Source organism: Labeo rohita, chromosome 21 (genome assembly GCF_022985175.1).
Source record: "Labeo rohita strain BAU-BD-2019 chromosome 21, IGBB_LRoh.1.0, whole genome shotgun sequence".
NCBI lineage: Eukaryota > Metazoa > Chordata > Actinopteri > Cypriniformes > Cyprinidae > Labeo > Labeo rohita.
In genome coordinates, this window is record NC_066889.1 from 20,310,707 (window position 1) to 20,333,541 (window position 22,835).

The window sequence follows — 22,835 nt, forward strand, 5'->3', positions numbered from 1 at the left end:
CCCAGGCTTTGTGAATCCAACCAGATTCACTGATTCAGGCTGATATGAAGAGACAGCTTTGACATATTTAGATATTTTATTTAAATAATAAGCATGTATAATAACTGTATAATTTATTAGTGACTAAAAATAAAACTGAACTACAAAATGTCTTCTACTAAGTGTCTTTTAACTAAGGGATGTTTTGGGAGAAAGGTTAAATAAGCAGTGACTGCCACCTAGTGTACTGTATTTGTCATTGCACGAAACATGTTCAACATTCACTTATTATGTACAGTCAACATATAAGCTCTAATAAAAGTTCGTAAAATGAGGCTCAGTGTACTGTGTTTAGACGAATGAATTGCTGTATTTATTTTCACAGATGTTTACTTGTGTTTTCAATTATGTATTGCATTGTATTGTGTTTTAGGGTTAAAGAAAATGTTTGTAACTTAACAGATAATGTCTTGGTGGAAAGCACAGTAATGTGGTAGCTAGTATGCTAAGGATCTATGGATTTTTTTTCTTACAGCGTAGAAATTAGAAACTAGTAAAATACATAAACATAAAATATAAATAACCAATGGCTAAATGAACTGAGCAGATCTCAACACTATTTTAAAAATTAATTTAAGGTGGTGCAATGCATTTAATAATTTAAAAACAGATATTACTTGTCTTTACTCTTTAAATTTATTTTGAAATTCACTTTTTTTTTAAAAATGGACACGGCATAGAATGTATGCCAGTGTTACTTTAGTAGTATTCATATGCTATAATAATAATATTTATCACTAACTTTTTTTTTATTATTTATTTATGTATTTATTTTTCAGTTTTTATCATTAAACTAAAATTTTCATTTTAGGTTTAGTCATTTTTTTGTGCTATGTTTTTTTTTTATTAGTTGTTTTATATTTCTTTTCTTTATAATTTTTCTATTTCCATTATTTCAGTTTTAGTTTTAGTGATTTTAGTATTTTGACTTAAACATATTTTAAGTTAGTTTCCAAGGTATCATTTCTAATTTTAACCATTCTAATACGTTTTTACGTTTTAAGTTTTTCATCTAATATTTTATTTTATTTTACTTATGATTATGATTTTAAAGCTTTTTGTGTTTTTTTTTTAGTAATTTTTGTGCGCTATGTTTTTTTAATTAGTCATTTTATATAACTTTCCTATTTCCATTATTTCAGTTTTAGTTATTTAAGTGCTTCGACTTGAGATTATTTTAAGTTAGTTGCCAAGGTATCATTTCTAATTTTGATCATTTTAATACGTTTTACATTTTCCATCTAATGTTTTTTAATTTAATTTAATTTAATTTAATTTTACCAATAATGATTTATAAATTTCATACAGCTTTCCGATTTCCATTATTTCAGTTTTTAAGTGATTCTAGTACTTCGACTATAACTTATTTTAGGTCAGTTGCCTATGTATAATTTCTAATTTTAATAATTATACAAAGTTTTACGTTTTTCGTCTAATATTTTGTCTTATTTTATTATTTAAATTTTATTTTATTTTATTTTATTTTTCTTATAGTGATTTTTAAAGCTTTTAGGTTTTTAATAATTTTTTGTGCTAGGTTTTTATTAGTTGTTTTATATAGCTATCCTATTGCTATTATTTTAGTTTTAGTCTTAGTAATTTTAGTTTTTTAAGCTAGTTGCCAAGGTATCATTAATCTAATTTAAATAATACGTTTTTAAGTTTTACATTTTAAATCTATTATTTATTTTGTTTTATTTATTTTATTTATAATGATTTTTAAATATATTGTTTTTTTAGTAATTTTTTGTGCTACGTTTTTGTTTATTAGTCGTTTTATATAGCTCTCCTATTTTCATTATTTCAGTTTTAGTGATTTTTAGTATTTCGACTTCAACTTATTTTATAAATAGTTGCCAAGGTATCATTTCTAATTTAAATGATTCTAATACGTTTCTAAGTTTTACGTTTTTCATCTATTATTTATTTTATTTCAATTACCAGTGATTTTTAGTTAATAAGAGCACTCATAAACATGTATAATTGTGTACATATTCGACATCTATTCACAATTTAGAAAAAATCATTTCTTAATTATATTGTTAAAAAAAAAAAAAATTGATATTTGCGATTTAAATGTAATTTCTGTTGAGAAAAGATACCTATATTTTCAGCAGAATGATCAACAAAAGCGTTGCTGTTTGGTCGCGTTTACTTTGGCCGTGTTTCAAAACCTAGTGAGACACCTACATAGACGGCATTTTTGGGCATTCTAATTCGGAATTGTGCCCAAAATGATGGCCAAAACTGCTGTAGTAGGCAGCTACCTAGTGACACACAGCCTTGAGGTCAGAACCAGTATCACATGTATCGGTTCTCGGCGCATGTGAAGTAGATATCAAATACACTGCTGAAGTGCTGCGTGTCGAACAACTTTGATTGCCAGCATTGATTTCTCTGACTTTATTTCGTCCCATTCTCGTTGGAGACATTATTTATTTTGTTAACATTAGTTGAAATAAAATGACTGAGCAATCGGCCCTGCTTCTGCGAAAACAGCTAGCAGGTAGGTGGCTAACGGTAACTGTTAGCGTGAGTAGTACAAATTTATGCCATACTATCTTTATTCATACCATCTGAATTTTTAACTAATGTATATAGTGTATAACGAAACGCACTGTGTCGGTGTTTGTGTAAGAGCTTATGCGCTTCGTATTTCCACTTGTAAAGTAATAAGGTCAGAAGGCTTTGCTAGCATGCTAGCGCCTAATAAGTTGGTGAGGTATAAACATGTTAATCACAAATCTCACACGTTTTGTTTAAGAAAATATTTTTTTAAAAAACATATTATTTGAGATATTTTAAAACAATGGCAATGAATGGTAAAAACGAAGTTTACCGGTTATACTATCAGTTGACACGTGTTAGTATGCAGTGGATAATTTAGGCAACAAAATTTAGTTTTTTTCTTATTTAATACAGTCATATTCATGTTAGAACATAACGATCTTTGGTCTTTACGCATCTTTATACCTGCGTAATAAAATCAAGAAAAAAGCCTCAAGTGATCACACTTTTATATATAGTATTATATGGAATTTTGCTATGTCTTTGTTTTCTTACAGAGCTCAACAAAAACCCAGTGGAAGGTTTTTCTGCTGGTCTTATTGATGATGATGATATCTACCAGTGGGAGGTTGTCGTGATCGGCCCTCAAGACACGCTGTTGTAAGTAACCAATCCTGTTACCAGCCATGTGTTGTTTTGGTTCAGCTGTAATAGTGGCAAGTTGGCTAATCTAGTCCTCTCCTTTCCTCACCTTCCTGTTTTTGATTTACAGCGAAGGTGGATTTTTTAAGGCGCATCTTATTTTCCCTCACGATTACCCACTTCGGCCTCCTAAGATGAAGTTTATTACAGAGATCTGGCATCCTAATGGTGAGTTCATGTTGGTGAAATCATTGTTGTCCCCATAGCGACTGACACTGATGTTATTGGTTTTTTCCAACCAGTTGCGAAGAACGGAGATGTGTGCATTTCCATCCTACATGAGCCAGGAGAGGACAAATTTGGCTATGAGAAACCTGAGGAGCGTTGGCTGCCCATCCACACTGTAGAGACCATCATGATTAGTGTGATCTCCATGTTGGCTGACCCCAACGGTGACTCGCCAGCCAATGTGGACGCAGCAGTAAGTTGATTTCCAATTTGTGATGATACTGAATTGCAAGTTTATATCTCACAATTCTGAGAAAAATAAAGACAGATCTGTAAGTTTGTATTATGCAATTCTGAGAAAAAATTCAGAATGGTGAGATGCAAAATCGCATTTGTGAGAAAAGTTAAAATTGTGAATTTTTATCTCGCAATTCTGACTTTATTTCTGAGTTGATATGCAATTGTGAGTATTCTGACATTATATCTCACAATTCTGAGAAAAAAAAAGAATTGCAAGTTAGTATTAGGCAAATCTACGAAAAAAAATCAGAACTGAGATTAAAAAAAAAATTGCATTTGTGAGAAAAACTTAGGTGAGCCTCGTAACTGACTTCCCTGACTAGGTTTTCACAATTGCGAGTTTATATCTCACAATTCTGAGGGGGAAAAAAGCCAGAATTGTTTGTACTGTGTAATTCTGAGAAAAAAGTCAGAATTGCTAGTTTGTCCCGTAATTCTGAGGAAAAAAAAATCTGATTCTGAGGAAAAAATTGCATTTGCGAGAAGTCAGAGTTGTGAGTTTTTATTTTGCAATTCTGACTTTTTTTTTTTTATGTAATTGTGAATTTATATCCCGCATTTGCGAGAAGTCAGAGTTGTTTTTATTTTGCGCTTCTGACTTTATTTCTTGTAATTGTGAATTTATATCCCAGTATTCTGACATAACTCGCACTTGCGAGTTTATATCTCACACTTCTAAGAAAAAAGTCAGAATTGCTAGTTTGTATCTCGCAATTCTGAGGAAAAAAATCTGAATTCTGAGGAAAAAATTGCATTTGCGAGAAGTCAGAGTTGTGAGTTTTTATTTTGCAATTCTGACTTTTTTTTTTTTATGTAATTGTGAATTTATATCCCAGTATTCTGACATAACTCACAGTTGCGAGTTTATATCTCACAATTCTAAGAAAAAAATCAGAATTGCTAGTTTGAATCCTGCAATTTTGAGGAAAAAAAATCTGAATTGTGAGGGGGAAAAATAATCGCATTTGCGAGAAGTCAGAATTGCGGGTTTTAATGTTGTAATACTTCTCACTATATTTTTCGTAATTCATTTATATCCCACTATTCTGACTTTAAAACTCGCAATTGTGAGAAGCCAGAATTGTTTGTTTTACGCAAAAACTTTCACTTGTGAAAAAAGTCAGAATTGTGAGTTTTTATTTTGCATTCTGACTTTTTCTTGTAATTGCGAATTTATATTCCAGTATTCTGACATAACTCGCAATTGCGAGTAAAAACTTTTTTCAAACATATATTTTTCAGCTTTAAAGTGTTGCTAATACAACTTATTTTGTGCTCTCTAGACTTTTACATTTAGAGAACATATGGATGTATTTTTTTGTAATTACTTGGGTTTAAACTTAAATTTAACTACATAAAACATGCAGAAATCCTGTCATTTATAAGAAACGCTGAAATATTTAATAAAAAAAGGAATGGTCAATTTAGATTTCATGGTGACTTTATCCTTTCATCAAAATGTACTAAATGTAACGTATTTATTTATAGGAAATGCACTCTTTTCAAAATGTTGGTGCATAGATAATACATTACTATAACACACATCATTATTGTAAAAAATGGCAAATAATTAACGATTTTAAAAAAGCATTACCATTTAAACATCCACATCCTGGAAGTGGTTATATAATGTTATATAAAATAAAATGTTAAATAAAGGCAATGACTGAAAAACTCTCATTTGTGATTGGCTTGCAGAAAGAATGGCGAGAGGATCCCAACGGTGAGTTCAAGAGGAAAGTCGCCCGCTGTGTGAGGAAAAGCCAAGAAATGGCATTCGACTAGACGCCCCATCAGTATTACATTACATATCAGTTCCCATCTCCACATCTTGAGGTCAAAGACAGACGTTTCAGGACTTATTTCAGCATTGATTTTTAAACCCATGACAAGCTCATATCAATTTCATAGGATTAACTGATATGTTGGATCACAGTTATGTGTGGCAAAGCTTCATCGTGTGTATTAAATTCTAACCAGCCCCCTAGATATGCCAATATTGCAAACTTTAATAGGCGATCACATTTATTTTAGTCACCAGGTATTTGGGTTTGCACCATTTTAGGGATATCAGTGCAAAGCCATCGTAGAATTATTATTATTTTTTTTCTGTATGTGTGAGTTACAGCACGTTTCATTAATGTCGATTACCCTCCACCCTCTAGTGTGTCTGAATTATTTATTATCTTAATTATGATGAAATGTACTGCATGACACTTGTGTTTTGACTCGCTTTTTTATCTGCCACTGAGCCATCAATTTTGAAAGTCTTTTATGCAATTCTGGCGTGTTTTGTGCGTTTATGGTACTAGTAGAGGCTGATGGTCAGAATCGATGCTGATTTCCCTTCTCACTGACATGTCGGACAGCCCTGTTCCCTTAAAAAAAAAAAACAACAACAACAAAACAATACCGCAGATGTCTCTCAAAGGGCCATCTCTTTCTCTGCTGCCTTAAGTTGTTCTCCTATCGGAAAGGAAAATTGTATTCCGTGATGTCAAGTCCGTTTCAACGTCTAGTCAGTTTTTGAGCTGGAATCCTCTTTTGGACAAACCAAAAAGTTAGATATTTGCATGAGAGACAGAGAATATTTTTTGTATAAATGGTAAGCTCAAAAGCTGTATTTTTTGTGTATGTAAATACGATGTATTGTACCATAGCTCTATCAGTCATTTGTTTGTGACGTCCCCCCCACCACGTGTAGTTTTGTAATCTCATTTTTGACTGTATCCTGTTCACTCTTGTTCTCCGAAGGCCCCATCATGTAATTGCTCATTAAAATGTAGCATTTGTCTTACATATCTAGTGTTTGTCCTTATGTTTTATTCTTTTAGTCTTGCCTTTGTCTTATGTCTTATGTCAGTCGTCGAAAGCAGTTACCTCAACTTCTAAAGGTGCATACGATTCTTGGCAACACATCTTTTAGGATCTTGTCTTGAACTTGAGTGAGGTTTGTTTGGTGTTGTGTACTAATGCAAATGTAATTTGTTGTTCAGAAAACAGAAAACAATTTTAAGCAATAAGTTGTGCGTTTTCAGTTGGTCTCGGTCATGTTTCGGTTTGATTCAGTGGTGTGAAACTCACTTTTCTCCAGTTTGTGTGGTCCTTGGCTGAATATTGGTTTTTGAGCATTAAATATGGAGGAATGTCATTTCTTTTTGCAGCAATCATTTATGCTCTTTAATAAGTTCGGATAAATAAAACAATTATTATGAACTCACTACACACCAAGCAGTGTTGTTATTGATAACTGAAACTATTAAAAATTGTTTTTGTCAAATGAAATCAATCTGATTTAGAAATATGAGATAAAAAAAACTCAAGTTGTTCTAAACCTAAGTTTACATAGAAGTTAATGGTAGCCATTGACTTCCATAGTATTTTTATCCATGCTATTAGTCAACGGCTACCGTCAACTATCTTCTTATGTGCTTAAGGGTGAGTAAATGACAGAATTTTTCATTTTCAATTTTCTTATGTTTTCATTCACTCACGTAGATGCTGTTTCTCTTTAATAATATTTTTATTTGATCAGCTCCTGTTTTATGATAGGCCAAAAATTTCATCACTAGTAAAAAATTTCCAACAGACCCGGGGTAAACACACTCGCATACACATTAAAGAAAAAACAGATGTCAAAGAAAAAAATGCTTCCATATCCCACGCAGAAATACCAAGAGAGATCCTGAGTGGTTTCTTACTGGCCAGGTGCAGACAGACTTTTGTTCATGAACTGTTTCTTCACAAAGCACACCCACCACTGGAGAAGAAATAAATATTGGAATGATTATTTGATTAGAATTTAGTTTAATATCATGAACAGCTTATACACTACCAGTCAAAAGTTTTTGAACAGTAAGATTTTTAATGTTTTTTTAAAGAAGTCTTTGCTGCTCATTTATTTGATTCAAAGTACAGCAAAAACAGTAAAATTTTGAAATGTTTTTACTATAAAAAAAAAAATAACGGTTTTCAAATTGAATATATTTTGAAATGTAATTTATTATGTTGAAAACAGCTGAGCAGAATTTTTTCAGGTTTCTTTAATGAATAGAAAGTTTAGAAGAACAGCATTTACCTGAAAATAGAAATCTTTTGTAACATTATAAATGTCTTTAACATCACTTTCGATCAATTTAAAGCACCAAAAATATATATACTGACTCCAAGCTTTTGAATGATATAGTGTATAATGTTACAATTTTTTTTTTTTATTTCAGATAAATGCTGATCTTTGAATCTTTCTATTCATCAAAGAAACCTGAAAACATTCTACTCAACAGTTTAAATATTGATAATAATAATAATAATAATAATAATGCAAATTTTCTCAAACAGCAAATCAGCATATTAGAATGATTTCTGAAGGATCATGTGAAAATGAAGAGTGGAGTAATGATGTAACGATGGAGTAAATTTAGCGTTGATCACATGAATAAATTACATTTTAAAATATATTAAAATAGAAAGCAGTTATTTTAAATAGTAAAAATATTCTAAAACTTTCCTGTTTTTGCTGTACTCTGAATCAAACAAATGTAGACTCTTTAAAAAACATTAAAATATTACTGTTAAAAAAAACAGTAAAAAAAGAACCTAGAGACTTGAGGAAATGCAATGCAAAAAACTCTAAACCAATACTAAAAAAACGTTTCTTAATGTTTATTTTTGAATCATAGTAACAAGACAAAAACTGCTTAAGTGTCATTAAAATTCTGCAATGCCAAAAGAAAGAAATAAAATATATAAAATATTAAAAAAAAATAATAAAACAAATATAAAATATGCATATATAAATATAAAAATTTAATTACATTAACACTTCATTACAATAAGTAAATACATAAATTAAAACTATAAAAGCCCTGCTTTTCTCAATGACCTTGATTTGACTGATAACATTTCAATACGTCTCACCTTGCTTGGTTTGTCTGTCTGAGGGTCAAACACGCGGTCACACAATCTCAGTCCTGTCTCCTGTCGGATTTGTTGCAGGTAACCCCTCATTGTTTCTGTCCAGGAGAAAAACATGGTATCTAGATCAATTCTGTAATCATCAATTCAATAACACGTCTAATAAACTCATCACAAACAAGGCGTAGTGGATGTGCAAATTAACCAGACCAAGTTATGTTTTGACTTCACTGTGCCATACCTTCCTCCTGTTTGTTGGATGGTTTAACATACATGGCATTCAGAGGAAAGCCAGGTTCTCCAGGGATGGGAAAGTTGGTAATTCCCAGCGTGTACATCTCCTTCTCTCCCTGACCTCTTGAACTGCACTGTAAATCATTTAGGAGATTGTAGTTAGTTACACCTGAAGCATAAACTATGAAAAAAATTAAGCTTTTATTCTATAACAGTTACCTTTTGGAGCTTCTTGAGGCACTCAGAGATGTAAAGAGTGGTGTAGATCAAAGTTCGATCTGCCTCATTCTATTAAAAGTAAAAAAAGTGAATATTTCAATACAAACTCATCAAATTAGGCACAAACACTGTGCATATGCATATGTAAAGAGTTTAAATACAGTGAGATACAGTGGAAATATGTATTCTTCTCTCTCAGGACAGAACTATGAAAGCATGTTTAGGCACGCAAGGCATTTTTCAGGCTCCTGCACAGCCTGCTGCATGGTCATTCGCCTTACCTTAATTTCATAGTTCTTGAAGAACACATTGGCTTTAAAATAGTAGATGGCCTCATCGATAATGTCTGTGTCTTTAGCTGAATATAGAAACAGGAAGGAAGAGTTGAATTGTCAAATACCCTTTACCAGCAGTGTCCATTTAAGGAAGAAGCACACACAGCTCTGATCTAATAGGACTGCTTAGAAACAAGCTAAATTTCTTACTTTCTTTAGGAGCAGGACCTTTAAACTGTGTTCTGAGGGGCAGCATTGCCATATTTCCCACCAGTTTGGTGTCTGCATCCATCAGGCTTGAGTGGTAAGCCTGAAAAAAAAAAAAAATCAGAAAATTACATAAAATGCACAAACCATATATAATTTCTTTAACACAGCAAATATGTTTTAAAATGAGCAATTCTTAAAGAAAATCTAAGTAAGCTAAATGCAAATGAGGAAATCCAGTTGTTTGCATAATGGACAGATGCACGAATTCTGTTTCTAACAACATATTTCTGACACTTACATAGCCATGTTTGACAATAAAAGATAAAAATAATACACATAATACAATATATATTTGTAAAACTGCTAAATTGTAGAAAAATGGCCATAGTATGATGATGTACAGGTTAGCTCTATGGCTAATAACGCTAAAATATTTTTTCTAGTTCGCCGCTGCTCTAAAACATGGCACAAAAAATGCTCAAACTCACATTCATCGTCTAAATTCATACATTTAATGATTTCTTACCGGCATTTTGGTACAATATGTCCCAAATCTAGCAGGCAAAAATGAATATGTCAGCGCTGTGAGCTGCCGCTTCCGCTGTCCCACCCTACACCGATACAGGAAGTTTCCAATACAATATCCCGCCAGAACCACTGGAGGGCGCCGACGGACACCAGCTTTACCTCAGTTCTGTTTTTGCGCAAAATTTCTTTAAAGATTTTTAATATCACTTCTTTTAAGTAGTCTAAATATGTTATGTGCCATTTAAAAAACTGTCCACACCATTCTGATGTCACGACAGACTACATAGTAAACATATTCATGACTGGGGCCAAATATACAGTCAAAAGGTCAAAAGTTTACATACACCTTGCAAAATGTTAATTTTACCAAAATAAGAAATATCAAACAAAATGCATGTTATTTTTTATTTAATACTGACCTGAATAAGACGTTTACATATTTACATATCACAAATTCTTTGGTTTTTCAGCATTTTTGTGTATTTGAACCCTTTCCAGCAATGACTGTATGATTTTGAGATTCATCTTTTCACACTGAGGACAACTGAGACACTCATATGCAACTATTACAGAAGGTTCAAACATTCACTGATTCTGGTTCAAACAGTTCCACTGATGTTGGAAAAAATGACGCATTAAGAGCCGGGGGTGAAAACTTTTGAAACTTTTTTCTTATTCTGTCTAAATATCATATTTTTTTCATTTAATATTGCTCTTCAGAATCGTTTTTCCTTCTGGAGCATCAGTAAGCGTTTAAACCTTCTGTAATAGTTGCATATGAGTCCCTCAATTGTCCTCAGTGTGAAAAGATGGATCTCAAAATCAAACGGTCATTGATGGAAAGGGTTCAAATACACAAAAATGCTAAAAAACCAAAGAATTTGTAGGAGTTGAAGGATTTTTCTGAAGAACAGCAGGCAATTTAACTGTTCAGGACAAACAACGGACTCAAACAACTATTATTAAAAAAACAAAACAAAAACACAGCTGTGGATCACTCAGGTAACAAGAGTATTAAAAATCAAGCGTATGTAAACTTTCGAATGGGGTTATTTTTTGAAATTCAACTATTATTTTCTCTTGTGGACAATACGTCAACGTCTTTTATGTGAAATATCTTAATCAGGTCAGTACTAAATAAAAAATAACATGCATTTTCTATGATCCTTCTTATTTTGGTAAAATAATTAACATTCCGCAGATTCTGCAAGGTATATGTAAAGCTTTGACCTCACTTGTATAAGTTACAAGTTTAACAGTCCACTACTGAATTCATAACAACATACGTACTGACTGAATTTTTAAACAAAATTAAAACACCACATTTGTCATTTCCATATTTTTATTGCAAAAATAAATATACACTTTTTAAAAAATGGTTTACATTTAATAAAACTCTCCTAAGATTGAGGCATAGCACAAGTTATGGTTGCATCCTTCAACTAATGATATGAATGAAAGTGACAAAATATAGTTTAAATAAATGAAACTCTTAATTAGTGGAACAAGTCTGGCTTCACAGTATGATGTCCTCGCTCAAGAATCATCTCCGTCTTGGAAGAGCTCATCAAAATTTGTGTTAGTGGGTTCCCCATCAACTTCCTAAGGTAAAAAAAAAAGCACAGTTTAATGTGCAAAATGCAATTTTCCAGTTTTGTTTTTATAATAAACAGGCTCTATAAATATATCTTTGAATCAATCATCAGTTCATAGCATATGATATTAATCTTATGCACAAACCTTGGGCTCTTTAAACTCTAGGTCTTCACCATACTGTATGGAGAAATCAATGTGCTGCAGGACAATGTTGATGCCTTCCTCATCAGTGCGGTCAAAGGGCACGAAACGAACCATACTGTAGTCATCAATCTAAAGATAAAGTGGCATCTTAATAATTTAGCAAACTGTGCAGTCCAACAAACAAGCACAGTAAATCTAAAACTCTTCTTTTTAATCATATTATTTTTAGCAATTTCTATCATATTTATCAATGCCTCAACAGGAGGCAGAATCTGTGTCAATGTAACTTACCAAACCACATATGGCCTTGGTTAATTTCCTGAATTTCTTGCTTCTCAAAGATACAGAGTTGTCCTCCATCATCGAGTACATATCTGGGTCTAGATACCTGCAAATAAAATAAAAAAAAAGTTGTGTTTTCCAAATCTAGGCTGAAGTGAATTACAGATAATCTGCATTACATGAACATACTTCTCTATTTCCTTTTTAGCCTTTGGACTGAGTAGATCCATTTTGGTCATTATGTTGACGTGTGGGATTTCTAGTGTCACCATAGCACTCAAAGCAGCCATAACTCCAGAGATAAACTAGGTAAAATGCACAAAAAAAAGTTAGTTTTTTTAGGCCTGTCAAACAATTAATCGCATTTAATCGCATGTATAAATACACACAGATGCATGTATATATATATATATATATATATATATATATATATTTATAAAAAATTTTTTTCTTTTTTTTTGTTTTTTTATTTATAAACAAAATATTTATATGTACATATAATATACATTATATTTAAATATAAATATATATACATATAAATATTTCTAAATTACATGCATGCATGTGTATTTATATATTTGTAATATACATAGTACACATACATATTTTATGTAAACACATACTTTTATTTTGCATGTGATTAATTGCGATTAATCGTTTGACAGTCCAAAATCTCAAAAAATACAGCCCATGCTTGCCAAAACAGACCTCATTTCCACTTTCTTAAATGATAATATGAATTTTTTTGTCAATGCCAGGTGCCAAACGTTACCTTGAAGGTCTCAACCATGAATTGCGAGTCAACCAGGAAGACTCCACACACGCGAAACTCCCACTGCTGTAGCTGCTCCACAAGCTGCTTCATTACAGGCAGATGCGTGTACAGCTCAATCTGACCTGCAGTCCAGAAGACACAATGCTTTTCATCTCTGTATCATTTCATGCCAATCCACAACAGCGCCATATCTGGTACATCACCTCTTACCAGGGCAATCAAACAATATGTAGTCATCCTCCACATGACCAAGACTCTCCTCCAGCCAGTCAAAGTTGTTAGCGAAGTACTCCATACAGAAGATCAGTCCTCCATTGGGACCGAATCTCAGAGAGTCATCCTCCATAACGTCATCTACCTGGATTAGTTCTCGAATATCTGAGTGCGGAGAAAATTGTAACACATTAAATGTCTTTAAAAATAAGCATGTACCAGTTATTGAGCTCCTGGTCCATAGCTCATTCTCTGAGAAAAGAGAGTTTGACTGAATTTTTTGGCAAAAAAGACAACTTATATGCAGTTTTATATTTAGGATATTGTTTTTAATTTAATGTCAAATGCTAATACCCTTAATAAAGGCAACCCTACTAATAAAATACAAAATGACTTTTGAATTTTTAAAATATGCAATGTAAAAGTATTTATTCGAAGACTGACCTCTTAATTTTAAACGATTATAATGAAATCAAAATTCATCATCTATCTATTTTCTAAATGCATTTGATACATCTTATTCTAAATTATTTATCCATATACAGTGCCTTCCGAAAGTATTCATACCCTTCCATTTTTTTTTTTTCACATTTAGTAATATTGCAGCCTTTTTTCTGAATACTTACGCAATGTATGCGTTTTATTTTTTATAAATTTGCAAAGTTGTCACAATGCTTGTAATTATGGTGTGTGGAGTGTAAATTGATGAGGGAAAAAAGTAATTTAAAGCAGTTTAACATAAGCTGCATTATAACAAAACGTGAAAAAAATAAAGGGGTATGAATACTTTTGCAAGGTACTGTATATGTTTTTCTTTTTTGCCATTGTAATATGTCATTAAAAGGTCTTTTAATTCATTACTTGATTTTTTCTCTTACTTACCAATAATCATGTTATTTTTATTTATTGTGTTCTATTTTTTTTATTTGACATCTTGATTTTCTCAATGTAAATAATGACACAACTGTCTGTACATTATAGAGTTTACCAGTGAAATGTTTGAGAACCCTTGACTATATATTTGTTTCTCATGATCCTATAAACCTTCTAATATAAACTGCTCAGAAAATCTTAATGTATTTTACTCTCTCTCTGTGTGTGTGTATGTGTGTGTATCTATATATTGATTTCTGACCTGCCATGACAGGATACTGAAAATGCTCTGCAGCTGGATCCAGATTCACCACCTGTACTGATCGGTTGAGGGCCTGACAGTGCTCTAACATTGTGGCACAGTAAGTACTCTGAAAAATACAGAAAATAACTCAGATATAATACTCGGACAGAATTTAAATATCACTATACCTCATAAACAACTACATGGTTCAAGACATGTACTTAGACTAAAACAAATACGACCAATGCAGACAAGACAGGTGTTTTTGGATAACACTTAAGCATAATTATAAACACAATAAAATATAATCATAACTACTAGGTATCATTTAGTATGTTAACCCAACTAGTCCTCCTGATACTGAATTACCTTTCCGCTTCCGGCAGGTCCCATCACTAGTTGCGCGTATCGAGGCATTGTTAATTCGCCAGCTCCAACAGCACTAGATGGTATATCGTTTTCACTTATTTCACCAAAAACGTTACTTGCCTCAACAATGTGTCCCACTTACAATATCTACAGAAGCCATGCTGTTTTCCGTCAGCTACGGAAGCCCGCTGAGGACAAAACGCTGGAAACGCACTCACGCGCAGTGTCGGATGAGATTACAGGTCGCCTTATATCACTTGTAAATATTCAACAAGTCTCAGTTCAGGTAACACTCCGGCATGAAAAAGCACGTCAAATTCCTTGAAAACAACGATAAAAGCCGTCTGTACCACAAAAAGTCGTTTTTACCAAGGTAAGCCTCAGAATATCATACAACGGCTATGCAAATTATTGTGTTGTTGTCACATGAACAATGTATTTTCAATAATATACTGTCTTGACAGGCCATCTGGTCTTAACCATGTGCAAACTGGTAAGTTTATTCCATATTTTTCATTATTATTGCTAATATGACCTATGTATTTACATACTGTGTAGCCTATATAATGTAAATATACAACCTACAGTTTTTGTAGGTTTTATAAGTTAAACTGCACACAATTTCTATTTTAAAAGAGACTTAAGATGATTTGCAGTTAAAATTATATGGATGTCGGCTAATTTTCCAATTTCTATACACTTATTGCAAACTCAGACAAGGTTTAAAGTATTTTTGTGTAATTTACATAACTTACATGCGTTATTTTGCACGTTGTACTGTCCTAAAATTGTTTCTGATTCACACCACTGCATTTCCACAGCACTCCTATGTTGTATATACATCTGTAAATACAGTATATGCATTTGCAATGGCATGTACAGTAAATTTGAACTCAAAACACAACCATTTTATCTCTCTAGCAACCTGACAGGTTTTTTCCATTGGCTACAGTAGCAAGTTCAATCTGTGTAAATTACAGAAACATTACACCTGTATAATTTGGACAGAGTAACTAGAGTCTCTGACCCAATTGAGTGGGACCAAACAGGCATCCCAAAATCCTCAAGACAAATGACTGTCATATGTAGCTATTTCCAAACTGTTATATGGAGATTATTACTTTTTATTAAAATGTATTATTTGAATTTTAACTAATTAAATTTTTCTCTTTATCCAGGCAAAACAAACTCAGTATTTGGACATAAAATACAAAGACCTGCAACTGTACAAGTGCCAGAACAAGATCAGGGCATTAAAACTATTCTTATCCCTAAGACCATAACTGCTGCTCCATTTTTACAGGTATTTCATGAAAATATACACTAGTGGTCAAAAGTCTGCGATAATTAGAAATGTTGTTTTTAAAATGTTTTTTGCAAAAGAAGTCTCTTATGCATTTATTTCATTAAAATGACAGTTAAAACTGTAATATTGAGAAATATAATTACAATTTAAAATAAGTGTTTTCTATTGTAATATATTTGAAAATGTTGTTTATTGCTGTGGTGACAAATCTGAATTTTTGTCTGCTGAAAATTTAGCTTTGTCATCACTGGAATATATTACTATTGGAATATATTATTATTTTAAAATATATTCAAATAGGAAAAGAGTTATGTAGATTATAATTATATTTCATAATATTGCTGCTGTTACTGTATTTTTAATAAAATAAATGCAGCCTTGGTGAGCATAAAAGGCTTAATACAAAAAAACAAAAACAAAAACGTTTTTTTTCAATCGATAAATGCATCTGATATATCATAAAATGACTATTTTAACACTGGTTCAGCAGCTATTAAGAAACTTATGCCAAGTACCTCAGAATTTACATTCACTCTCATTTTCAGCACCCAGGCTTGACACCCGGACAGAAGCGTTTTCTGTACAGTATCGCAGAGGCGTACAGTAAAGAGCACATGCGTCAGTTAATATGTCAGCACTATATGAATGTGTTACACCGCTGTATCAGGACAGGTGAACCATCACCTCTTATAACATAAGCATATTTGCCTGTGTTAGCAATACCTTTTATTTCGATGAAATATATAATTTAATATACTTCATATTTAGTGCCAGATGAGAATGTGAATCTAAACGCGAAGCGGCAGATGTCAACATACACCACACAAGAGGAGCACACGACAAACTCTCAAAGTACATCCACGAGAAAGACAAAACAAAGTGGAAAGAGATCTTCAACCTCAGATAAAGTAAAAAAAACTACTTTACCTAAAATCATCAATCATCAAAGGTAAGAAAATAATGCCACCTGCAAAAAATAACTGAAACACTGAAAGAAATAGCTGTGATCCTAACATTTAACTTCTACACAGAGTGTCTTCTGGATTTGCAAAATCAAATACGATACATTTAAGAAATAAAAGGACTACCATTGGAAAACATGCTTCTTCACGAGGTAGGTTTGTTACTTTACAGACTATAAATAGTGTAATATGCAGGATTTGCTATGATTTTGATATGATGAAAACTTGAGCTTATTTAAAGCATATACACCAGTCAAAAGTATTTGAACAGTAAAATGTTTAATGTTTTTTAAATAATTCTCGATGCATTATTTAAAAAATGCATTTATTTGATCCAAAATACAGCAAAAGCAGGAATATTGTGAAATATTTATACTATTTAAAATAACTGCTTTCTATTTGAATATATTTTAAAATGTAATTTATTCTTGTAATCAAAGCTGAATTTTCAGCATCATTACTCCAGTCACATGGTCCTTCAGAAATCATTCTAATATGCTGATTTGCTGTTCATGAAACATTTTTATTATTATTTTGATCAATATTTAAAACAGTTGAGTACATTTTTAGGATTCTTTGATGAATAGAACAATCTAAAGATCAGTATTTATCTGAAATAAAAAGCTTTTTTTACATTATACACTACCATTCGAAAGCTCAGAGTAAGTATAATTTTTTCTTTTTGGAAAATTAATACTTTTATTTAGCAAGGATGTTTAAATTAATCAGAAGTGATGATAAAGACATTTATAATGTTACAAAAGATTTCTATTTCAGACAAATGCTGTTCTTCTGAACTTTCTATTCATCAAAGAACCCTGAAAAAATTCTACTCAGCTGTTTTCAACATAATAATAATAGTAATCATAATAATAATAATACATGTTTGAGAGCAGTAAATCAGAATATTAGAATGATTTCTGTAGGATCATGTGACTGGAGTAATGATGGTAAAAATTCAGCTTTGAAATCACAGGAATACATTACATATGTATGTATATATATGAAAATATATTCAAATAGAATACAGTTATTTTAAATAGTAAAAATACATCAAAATGTTACTAATAAATACAGGCTTGGTGAGCAGAAGAGACTTCTTTAAAAAAAACATTAAAAATCTTACTGTTTAAAAACTTTTGACTGGTAGTGTAGCTGCATTTAACAGACCTAAATTTCCAGGATCACGTCCATGGGAAGAAGACTTTGAATGGGAGGCGACTGAAATGGATTCATATCTTGCTGGACACATGAGTGGCTTGTCTTTCAATGAATCGGAAGACGATGATGAGGACTTTCTATTCCTTACCTAACACAATCTATTTTATTTGTCTTTTAAGAAAAATATCTAACAGGATCATACCTGAAACACACCCAAGACATTCCAGTTTTAAGTAAAAAGCTGTTTGAGACATTTCAAAATAGTCATTTTGATAATGTGTTTAATTTTGTGTTTTCTTAAAGAAACAATAAGAAACGATTACACTGCTCATGTGATGTGGGGTTTTATTTTATGAAAGATGACTTAACAAGGGCCTTGAAAAAATTAATAGGGCACATAACATATTTAGAAGACTAATTCGCACTAACATTATGCAAATAATGCAGCATTATTGCATCCTCAACAACCATCTGCTGAAACCACAACGCTGACATTCTGGTGACATATAAACAGTATTATATATTACATTAAAATATAGCGTAACGTTATGATACAGCATTCGTGACGTTCAGGTGAGAGGGAATGACAAGATTAGCATCCTGAAAGAAGGCAGCTGAGAGTATCCGCGCTCTCTAAGACTTTTTGTATTCGATTCTCTCGACTTTGACGTCGTCTCCGATGAGCTGATAGACATACGTTACCACCGTAGATGCTTGAATGTCCATCAAAACAAACGATGGTGTGATGTTGCTGTAAAAAGATCATTTAATCACCAATCATCCATGTAATCAAGTGCATATAACATGATGGGAAGAACATAAAAGTAAATGTTATACCTTTCCAGTGCGCTATAGGCCCCTGTGGCAGATCCGGGGTTTATATAAAATTTATTTTCATTCTCAAAAGCCTCAAATTTGTGTGTGTGACCAGAAATGAGGATATCCACATCCAGCTGCCTTTGAAGCAGCGCCAAGCTCGCCATGTCGCCCCACGGGATCACTTGGTGTCCGTGGATCAGGCCGATTTTAAACTGCCCCACCGTCACCACCTTCTGCTCCGGATAATTCAAGTTCTGTCATTTAAAAACAAGCAATGCGAACAGTTAAAAGAGAGCATGAACAGCTAGGAAAAACAGAAATAGGAACTTAAAGTCAACCTCATCGAAGTCTCCTCTGACAATGTGCACGTCTCCAGCGAGTGTTTTCAGGTAGTCGTAGCTCTCCTTTGTGCAAAGGTTTCCCGTGCAGAGGATGTGCTGAATCTTGCCAGGCACTAGCAACTTCTTGAATTTGGCAGGCAGGGTGTTGCATCGGTGGGGAATGTGAAGGTCACCTAACACAAGGACCAGCTAATGGCGAAATAAAACTTGTTAGAGCACAAAACTAAGTTGATGGACACTAAAAGTAAAGGAATAGTGGAGTCAAAAGCAAAGCATTGCTGTCTGAATTAAATTTTTAATTAAAACATTTGGGAGAGAATATTTTGGAATGTATTTGGAAGCATTAATATGTCAAATTTTCTTCAGACAGCAATCAAGTCAAAGCTGAGCGCAAAAGAGCTGATTCTAACACTGCTGAGATTGCTAAACCTACAACAGGACGAGATCAAACCGCTCACATACAAGTCTAAATAAAAATGTACAGTAGAACCAAATCTTTTGTATTATAGAAAACTGAGAACTTACATAATAACACAGGTAAACATTTGAAAACAACATGGCTATGTTTGGAATAGCATTCTAACATCCTACACTGTGCATCATAAATCACATACAATATAGAAGGCAAAAACAGTAAGATGAAGAAATTTTGAAGTATGCATTCAACAGACAGTTATTTAATATATATTTAAGGCCACGAGAGAGGATTTGTGAATTGCAGTGAAGAGATACAATTGGCACAACTGACACAAAATGGCCAATTCAGCATGTCTACAATAAATTCATACTTGAACACTTTTTTAATGGTTGCAAAAAAGGAAGTACCTACTGCCATTTCAGCAATATGAAATTTTATGTACACTACCAGTCGAAAGTTTTTGAACAGTAAGATTTAATGTTTAAAGTCTTTAAAGTCTCTTCTGCTCACCAAGCCTGCATTTATTTGACCCAAAATAAAGCAAAAACTGTAATGTTGTGAAATACTTTTACTATTTAAAATAACTGCTTTTAATATATTTTAAAATGTAATTTATTCCTGTGATCAAATCTAAATTTTCAGCATCATTACTCCAGACTTCAGTATCACATGATTCTTCAGAAATCATTCTAATATACTAATTTGCTGTTCAAGTTGGAAATGATTGAAATTAGTACTTCTATTTAGCAAGAATGCTTTAAATGTATCAAAAGTTATGATAAAGACATTTATAATGTTACAAAAGATTTCTGTTTCAGATAAATGCTGTTCTTCTGAACTTTTATTCATTAAAAAAAACTGGAAAAAAAAAATACTAAACTGTTTTTAACATAATAATAAATGTTTTCTGAGCAGCAAATCAGAATATTAGAATGATTCTGAAGGATTGTGTGACTGGAGTAATGATGCTAAAAATTCAGCTTTGAAATCACAGGAATAAATTATATTTTAAAACATTCAAATAGAAAACAGTTACTTAAATAGTAAAAAAAATTGAAAAATATGACTGTTTTTGGTGTACTTTGGATCAAATAAATGCAGGCTTGGTGAGCAAAAGAAACCTTCCTACTGTTCAAAAACTTTTGACTTGTAGTGTATGTAACATGCAATATTTTATTATTGGACTGCCCTAAGTTACGACATTTAGACACAAAACTGGATGCAAACTGACGGTTTTAATACCAAATTTACCCTGCAAAGGTGGCATAGAAGAGCTTCTAAAGTGACATTGGGTGTCTACATACTGTTCACTGCTGCTCAGAGGTGGCATTAATGCATTTCTATCATGACAACTCTTGGAAGATTATAGCATGGTAATGAATATGACAATGGTAATGTATTTGGTCTTGCTGGAACACATCTGCAACGCTGTTGTTGTTGATTATTGCTGTTGCTGCAAAGCAAGTACAGAAACATGTTGCTGCTAATACATAGCAGATCTAGCAGACCTATACAGGTGGAGCTGGGGAGGTGGAGGGTTTCAGACGAACTCTGAAAGTGTGCTGCAAAATGCTCTAGTGAATACTAACCCACCATTTAAATGTAAAGCAGCAAGCTCATTGGCTGTGTATGCAACATGAACCAATCAGCTTGTGCCAAGTAGTTTAATGCTGTGAATATCATCAGTTTGCTTTAAGGTCCCATCAGCCTATGCCATCTAGAGTTTCATGATAGAACTTGGCATTTAGACAGCAATTACAACTGTCTTGTAATTACAAATGTTCATTGTTGCATACCATTTCACATACTTTAAATAAAATAGTAGGAAGTATTCATCATATACCACACAGTACATTAGTATGCCATTCCAAACACATGCCAATATTTTTGAGACCAGGATGTTTGACCAAGTCTCACTGATACTCCATAAAGCTTGTGTTTAAAATATACATCACAATATTTAAAAAAATATGCAGAACACACACAAAAACTTCCTGTAATGCTTAAAAAGACAATAATATATTCTCTAAATGACCAGGTGGAAGAGTATTCTGCAAGCTAATTAGATAATGTACTACTTGATGATCCCAGAAATGAGTTTCGCTTGATGAAGAACATTGTAAACCCAGAGCAATGCAAACAGAGAGCAAGCCTGAGGATGAGAGAAATCATGCTAGATCCAGCAACCCAGAGGAAAAAGCAGCACTAGTCTAAAATTGAAAAGACGGTGAGCATGTGAGGTCTGGAGAGGCACTTACTCTGTGACCAGCCTGAATACGATGCAGAGGTCAGGATGGGGAACAGTGGGTGAGGAAGGGTGTGAGGGAGGGGATGTGGATGCATAATCACAACAAAAAACAACATACAAAAGATGAAAGACAGGAAGAAAACTGAAACAAAGTGGATAAATGATATCAACTGGAATCTCAACGTAAATTGGATTGAATGTTAGCTGATTGTGGATGGTGAATGGATGGCACTTGCAGGCGGTTAGTGTGAAGCTTGGGGTAAGAGCTGTTAAGGCTTCCCATAAGATCACAGTATTATTTTCAAAAGCATTTCAATGACAACGATTCGTTTTGAAAGCACTATTCAATGTAAAACTGATTTGGAACAATAATTGCATCGCACATACATTTTAAAACGTTTCTCTTCAGGTTTATAAACCTAACACCTAGCTTTGGCTGCAGTGAAAATACAAAAGCCATGTATTTAATTTTCCAAACATATGCTGGTTATATATAATGTACTAGAACAACAGTTTTATGTTAGCCACTGTAGGCTAGCAAACTCTTACTGGACTCACATTCAGTATTAACACGCTATACCAAATATCGCAACACTGAAAAGCATATTTAGCTCATGTAGCAAAAAATATATTTCGTGTGTCATTGATTTAATCTGTTTTTAAAAGACTGACTGACTACATCCAGACTCGATACTGTTTCGAACATGGGTTGAATTACTCAGGCGGTGCTAGCTCGCTGCTGTCATGTGACCCACCAGTCCTAAAATGCTAGTTTTTTGAGAAAGCAGCTTAAATATCCACTCGGACGTATGATTTTAATACTAAGTTAAAACGGAAGAGTATTTTCTGATAAGGAAACCGGTTCTGATAAATGAACACATACCATTTTTGCCCAGCTGCGTGTTTGAAACGGAGCTCAGGAAGCTGATGTTGACTCGTAAGGCCAGGAACTCAATGTTGCCAGATTACGCGAGAAAAACAAGCGAG

The 22,835-nt window shown here is 32.8% G+C and overlaps 5 protein-coding genes across 5 annotated transcripts; 2 read left to right on the top strand and 3 right to left on the bottom strand.

Moving 5' to 3' along the window:
• The first annotated feature begins 2,313 nt into the window (after positions 1 to 2,313).
• On the top strand, positions 2,314 to 6,518 carry ube2g1b (ubiquitin-conjugating enzyme E2G 1b (UBC7 homolog, yeast)). The gene is made up of 5 exons (XM_051093438.1): positions 2,314 to 2,545; positions 3,105 to 3,207; positions 3,320 to 3,417; positions 3,492 to 3,670; positions 5,416 to 6,518. Exons 1-5 carry the CDS (start codon positions 2,503 to 2,505, stop codon positions 5,500 to 5,502), a joined length of 510 nt encoding a protein of 169 aa, XP_050949395.1. The 5' UTR covers positions 2,314 to 2,502; the 3' UTR covers positions 5,503 to 6,518.
• An 858-nt stretch (positions 6,519 to 7,376) lies between these two features.
• On the bottom strand, positions 7,377 to 10,212 carry arpc3 (actin related protein 2/3 complex, subunit 3). The gene is made up of 7 exons (XM_051093437.1): positions 10,096 to 10,212; positions 9,570 to 9,669; positions 9,366 to 9,442; positions 9,085 to 9,153; positions 8,873 to 8,999; positions 8,635 to 8,729; positions 7,377 to 7,477 (listed from the first exon to the last, which is right to left on the bottom strand). The coding sequence occupies exons 1-7, from the start codon at positions 10,099 to 10,101 to the stop codon at positions 7,415 to 7,417; spliced, it is 537 nt and encodes a 178-aa protein (XP_050949394.1). The 5' UTR covers positions 10,102 to 10,212; the 3' UTR covers positions 7,377 to 7,414.
• Positions 10,213 to 11,432: 1,220 nt separating this feature from the next.
• gpn3 (GPN-loop GTPase 3) lies at positions 11,433 to 14,795 on the bottom strand. Its single transcript, XM_051093434.1, has 8 exons — positions 14,594 to 14,795; positions 14,243 to 14,351; positions 13,105 to 13,272; positions 12,892 to 13,016; positions 12,309 to 12,424; positions 12,129 to 12,225; positions 11,838 to 11,966; positions 11,433 to 11,699 (listed from the first exon to the last, which is right to left on the bottom strand). The coding sequence occupies exons 1-8, from the start codon at positions 14,639 to 14,641 to the stop codon at positions 11,634 to 11,636; spliced, it is 858 nt and encodes a 285-aa protein (XP_050949391.1). The 5' UTR covers positions 14,642 to 14,795; the 3' UTR covers positions 11,433 to 11,633.
• Positions 14,796 to 14,859: 64 nt separating this feature from the next.
• Positions 14,860 to 18,308, top strand: LOC127152651 (uncharacterized). Its single transcript, XM_051093435.1, has 7 exons — positions 14,860 to 14,966; positions 15,058 to 15,086; positions 15,772 to 15,896; positions 16,445 to 16,571; positions 16,668 to 16,848; positions 16,931 to 17,013; positions 18,044 to 18,308. The coding sequence occupies exons 1-7, from the start codon at positions 14,893 to 14,895 to the stop codon at positions 18,172 to 18,174; spliced, it is 750 nt and encodes a 249-aa protein (XP_050949392.1). The 5' UTR covers positions 14,860 to 14,892; the 3' UTR covers positions 18,175 to 18,308.
• A 42-nt stretch (positions 18,309 to 18,350) lies between these two features.
• vps29 (VPS29 retromer complex component) lies at positions 18,351 to 22,835 on the bottom strand. The gene is made up of 4 exons (XM_051093436.1): positions 22,732 to 22,835; positions 19,180 to 19,371; positions 18,860 to 19,095; positions 18,351 to 18,773 (listed from the first exon to the last, which is right to left on the bottom strand). Exons 1-4 carry the CDS (start codon positions 22,732 to 22,734, stop codon positions 18,656 to 18,658), a joined length of 549 nt encoding a protein of 182 aa, XP_050949393.1. The 5' UTR covers positions 22,735 to 22,835; the 3' UTR covers positions 18,351 to 18,655.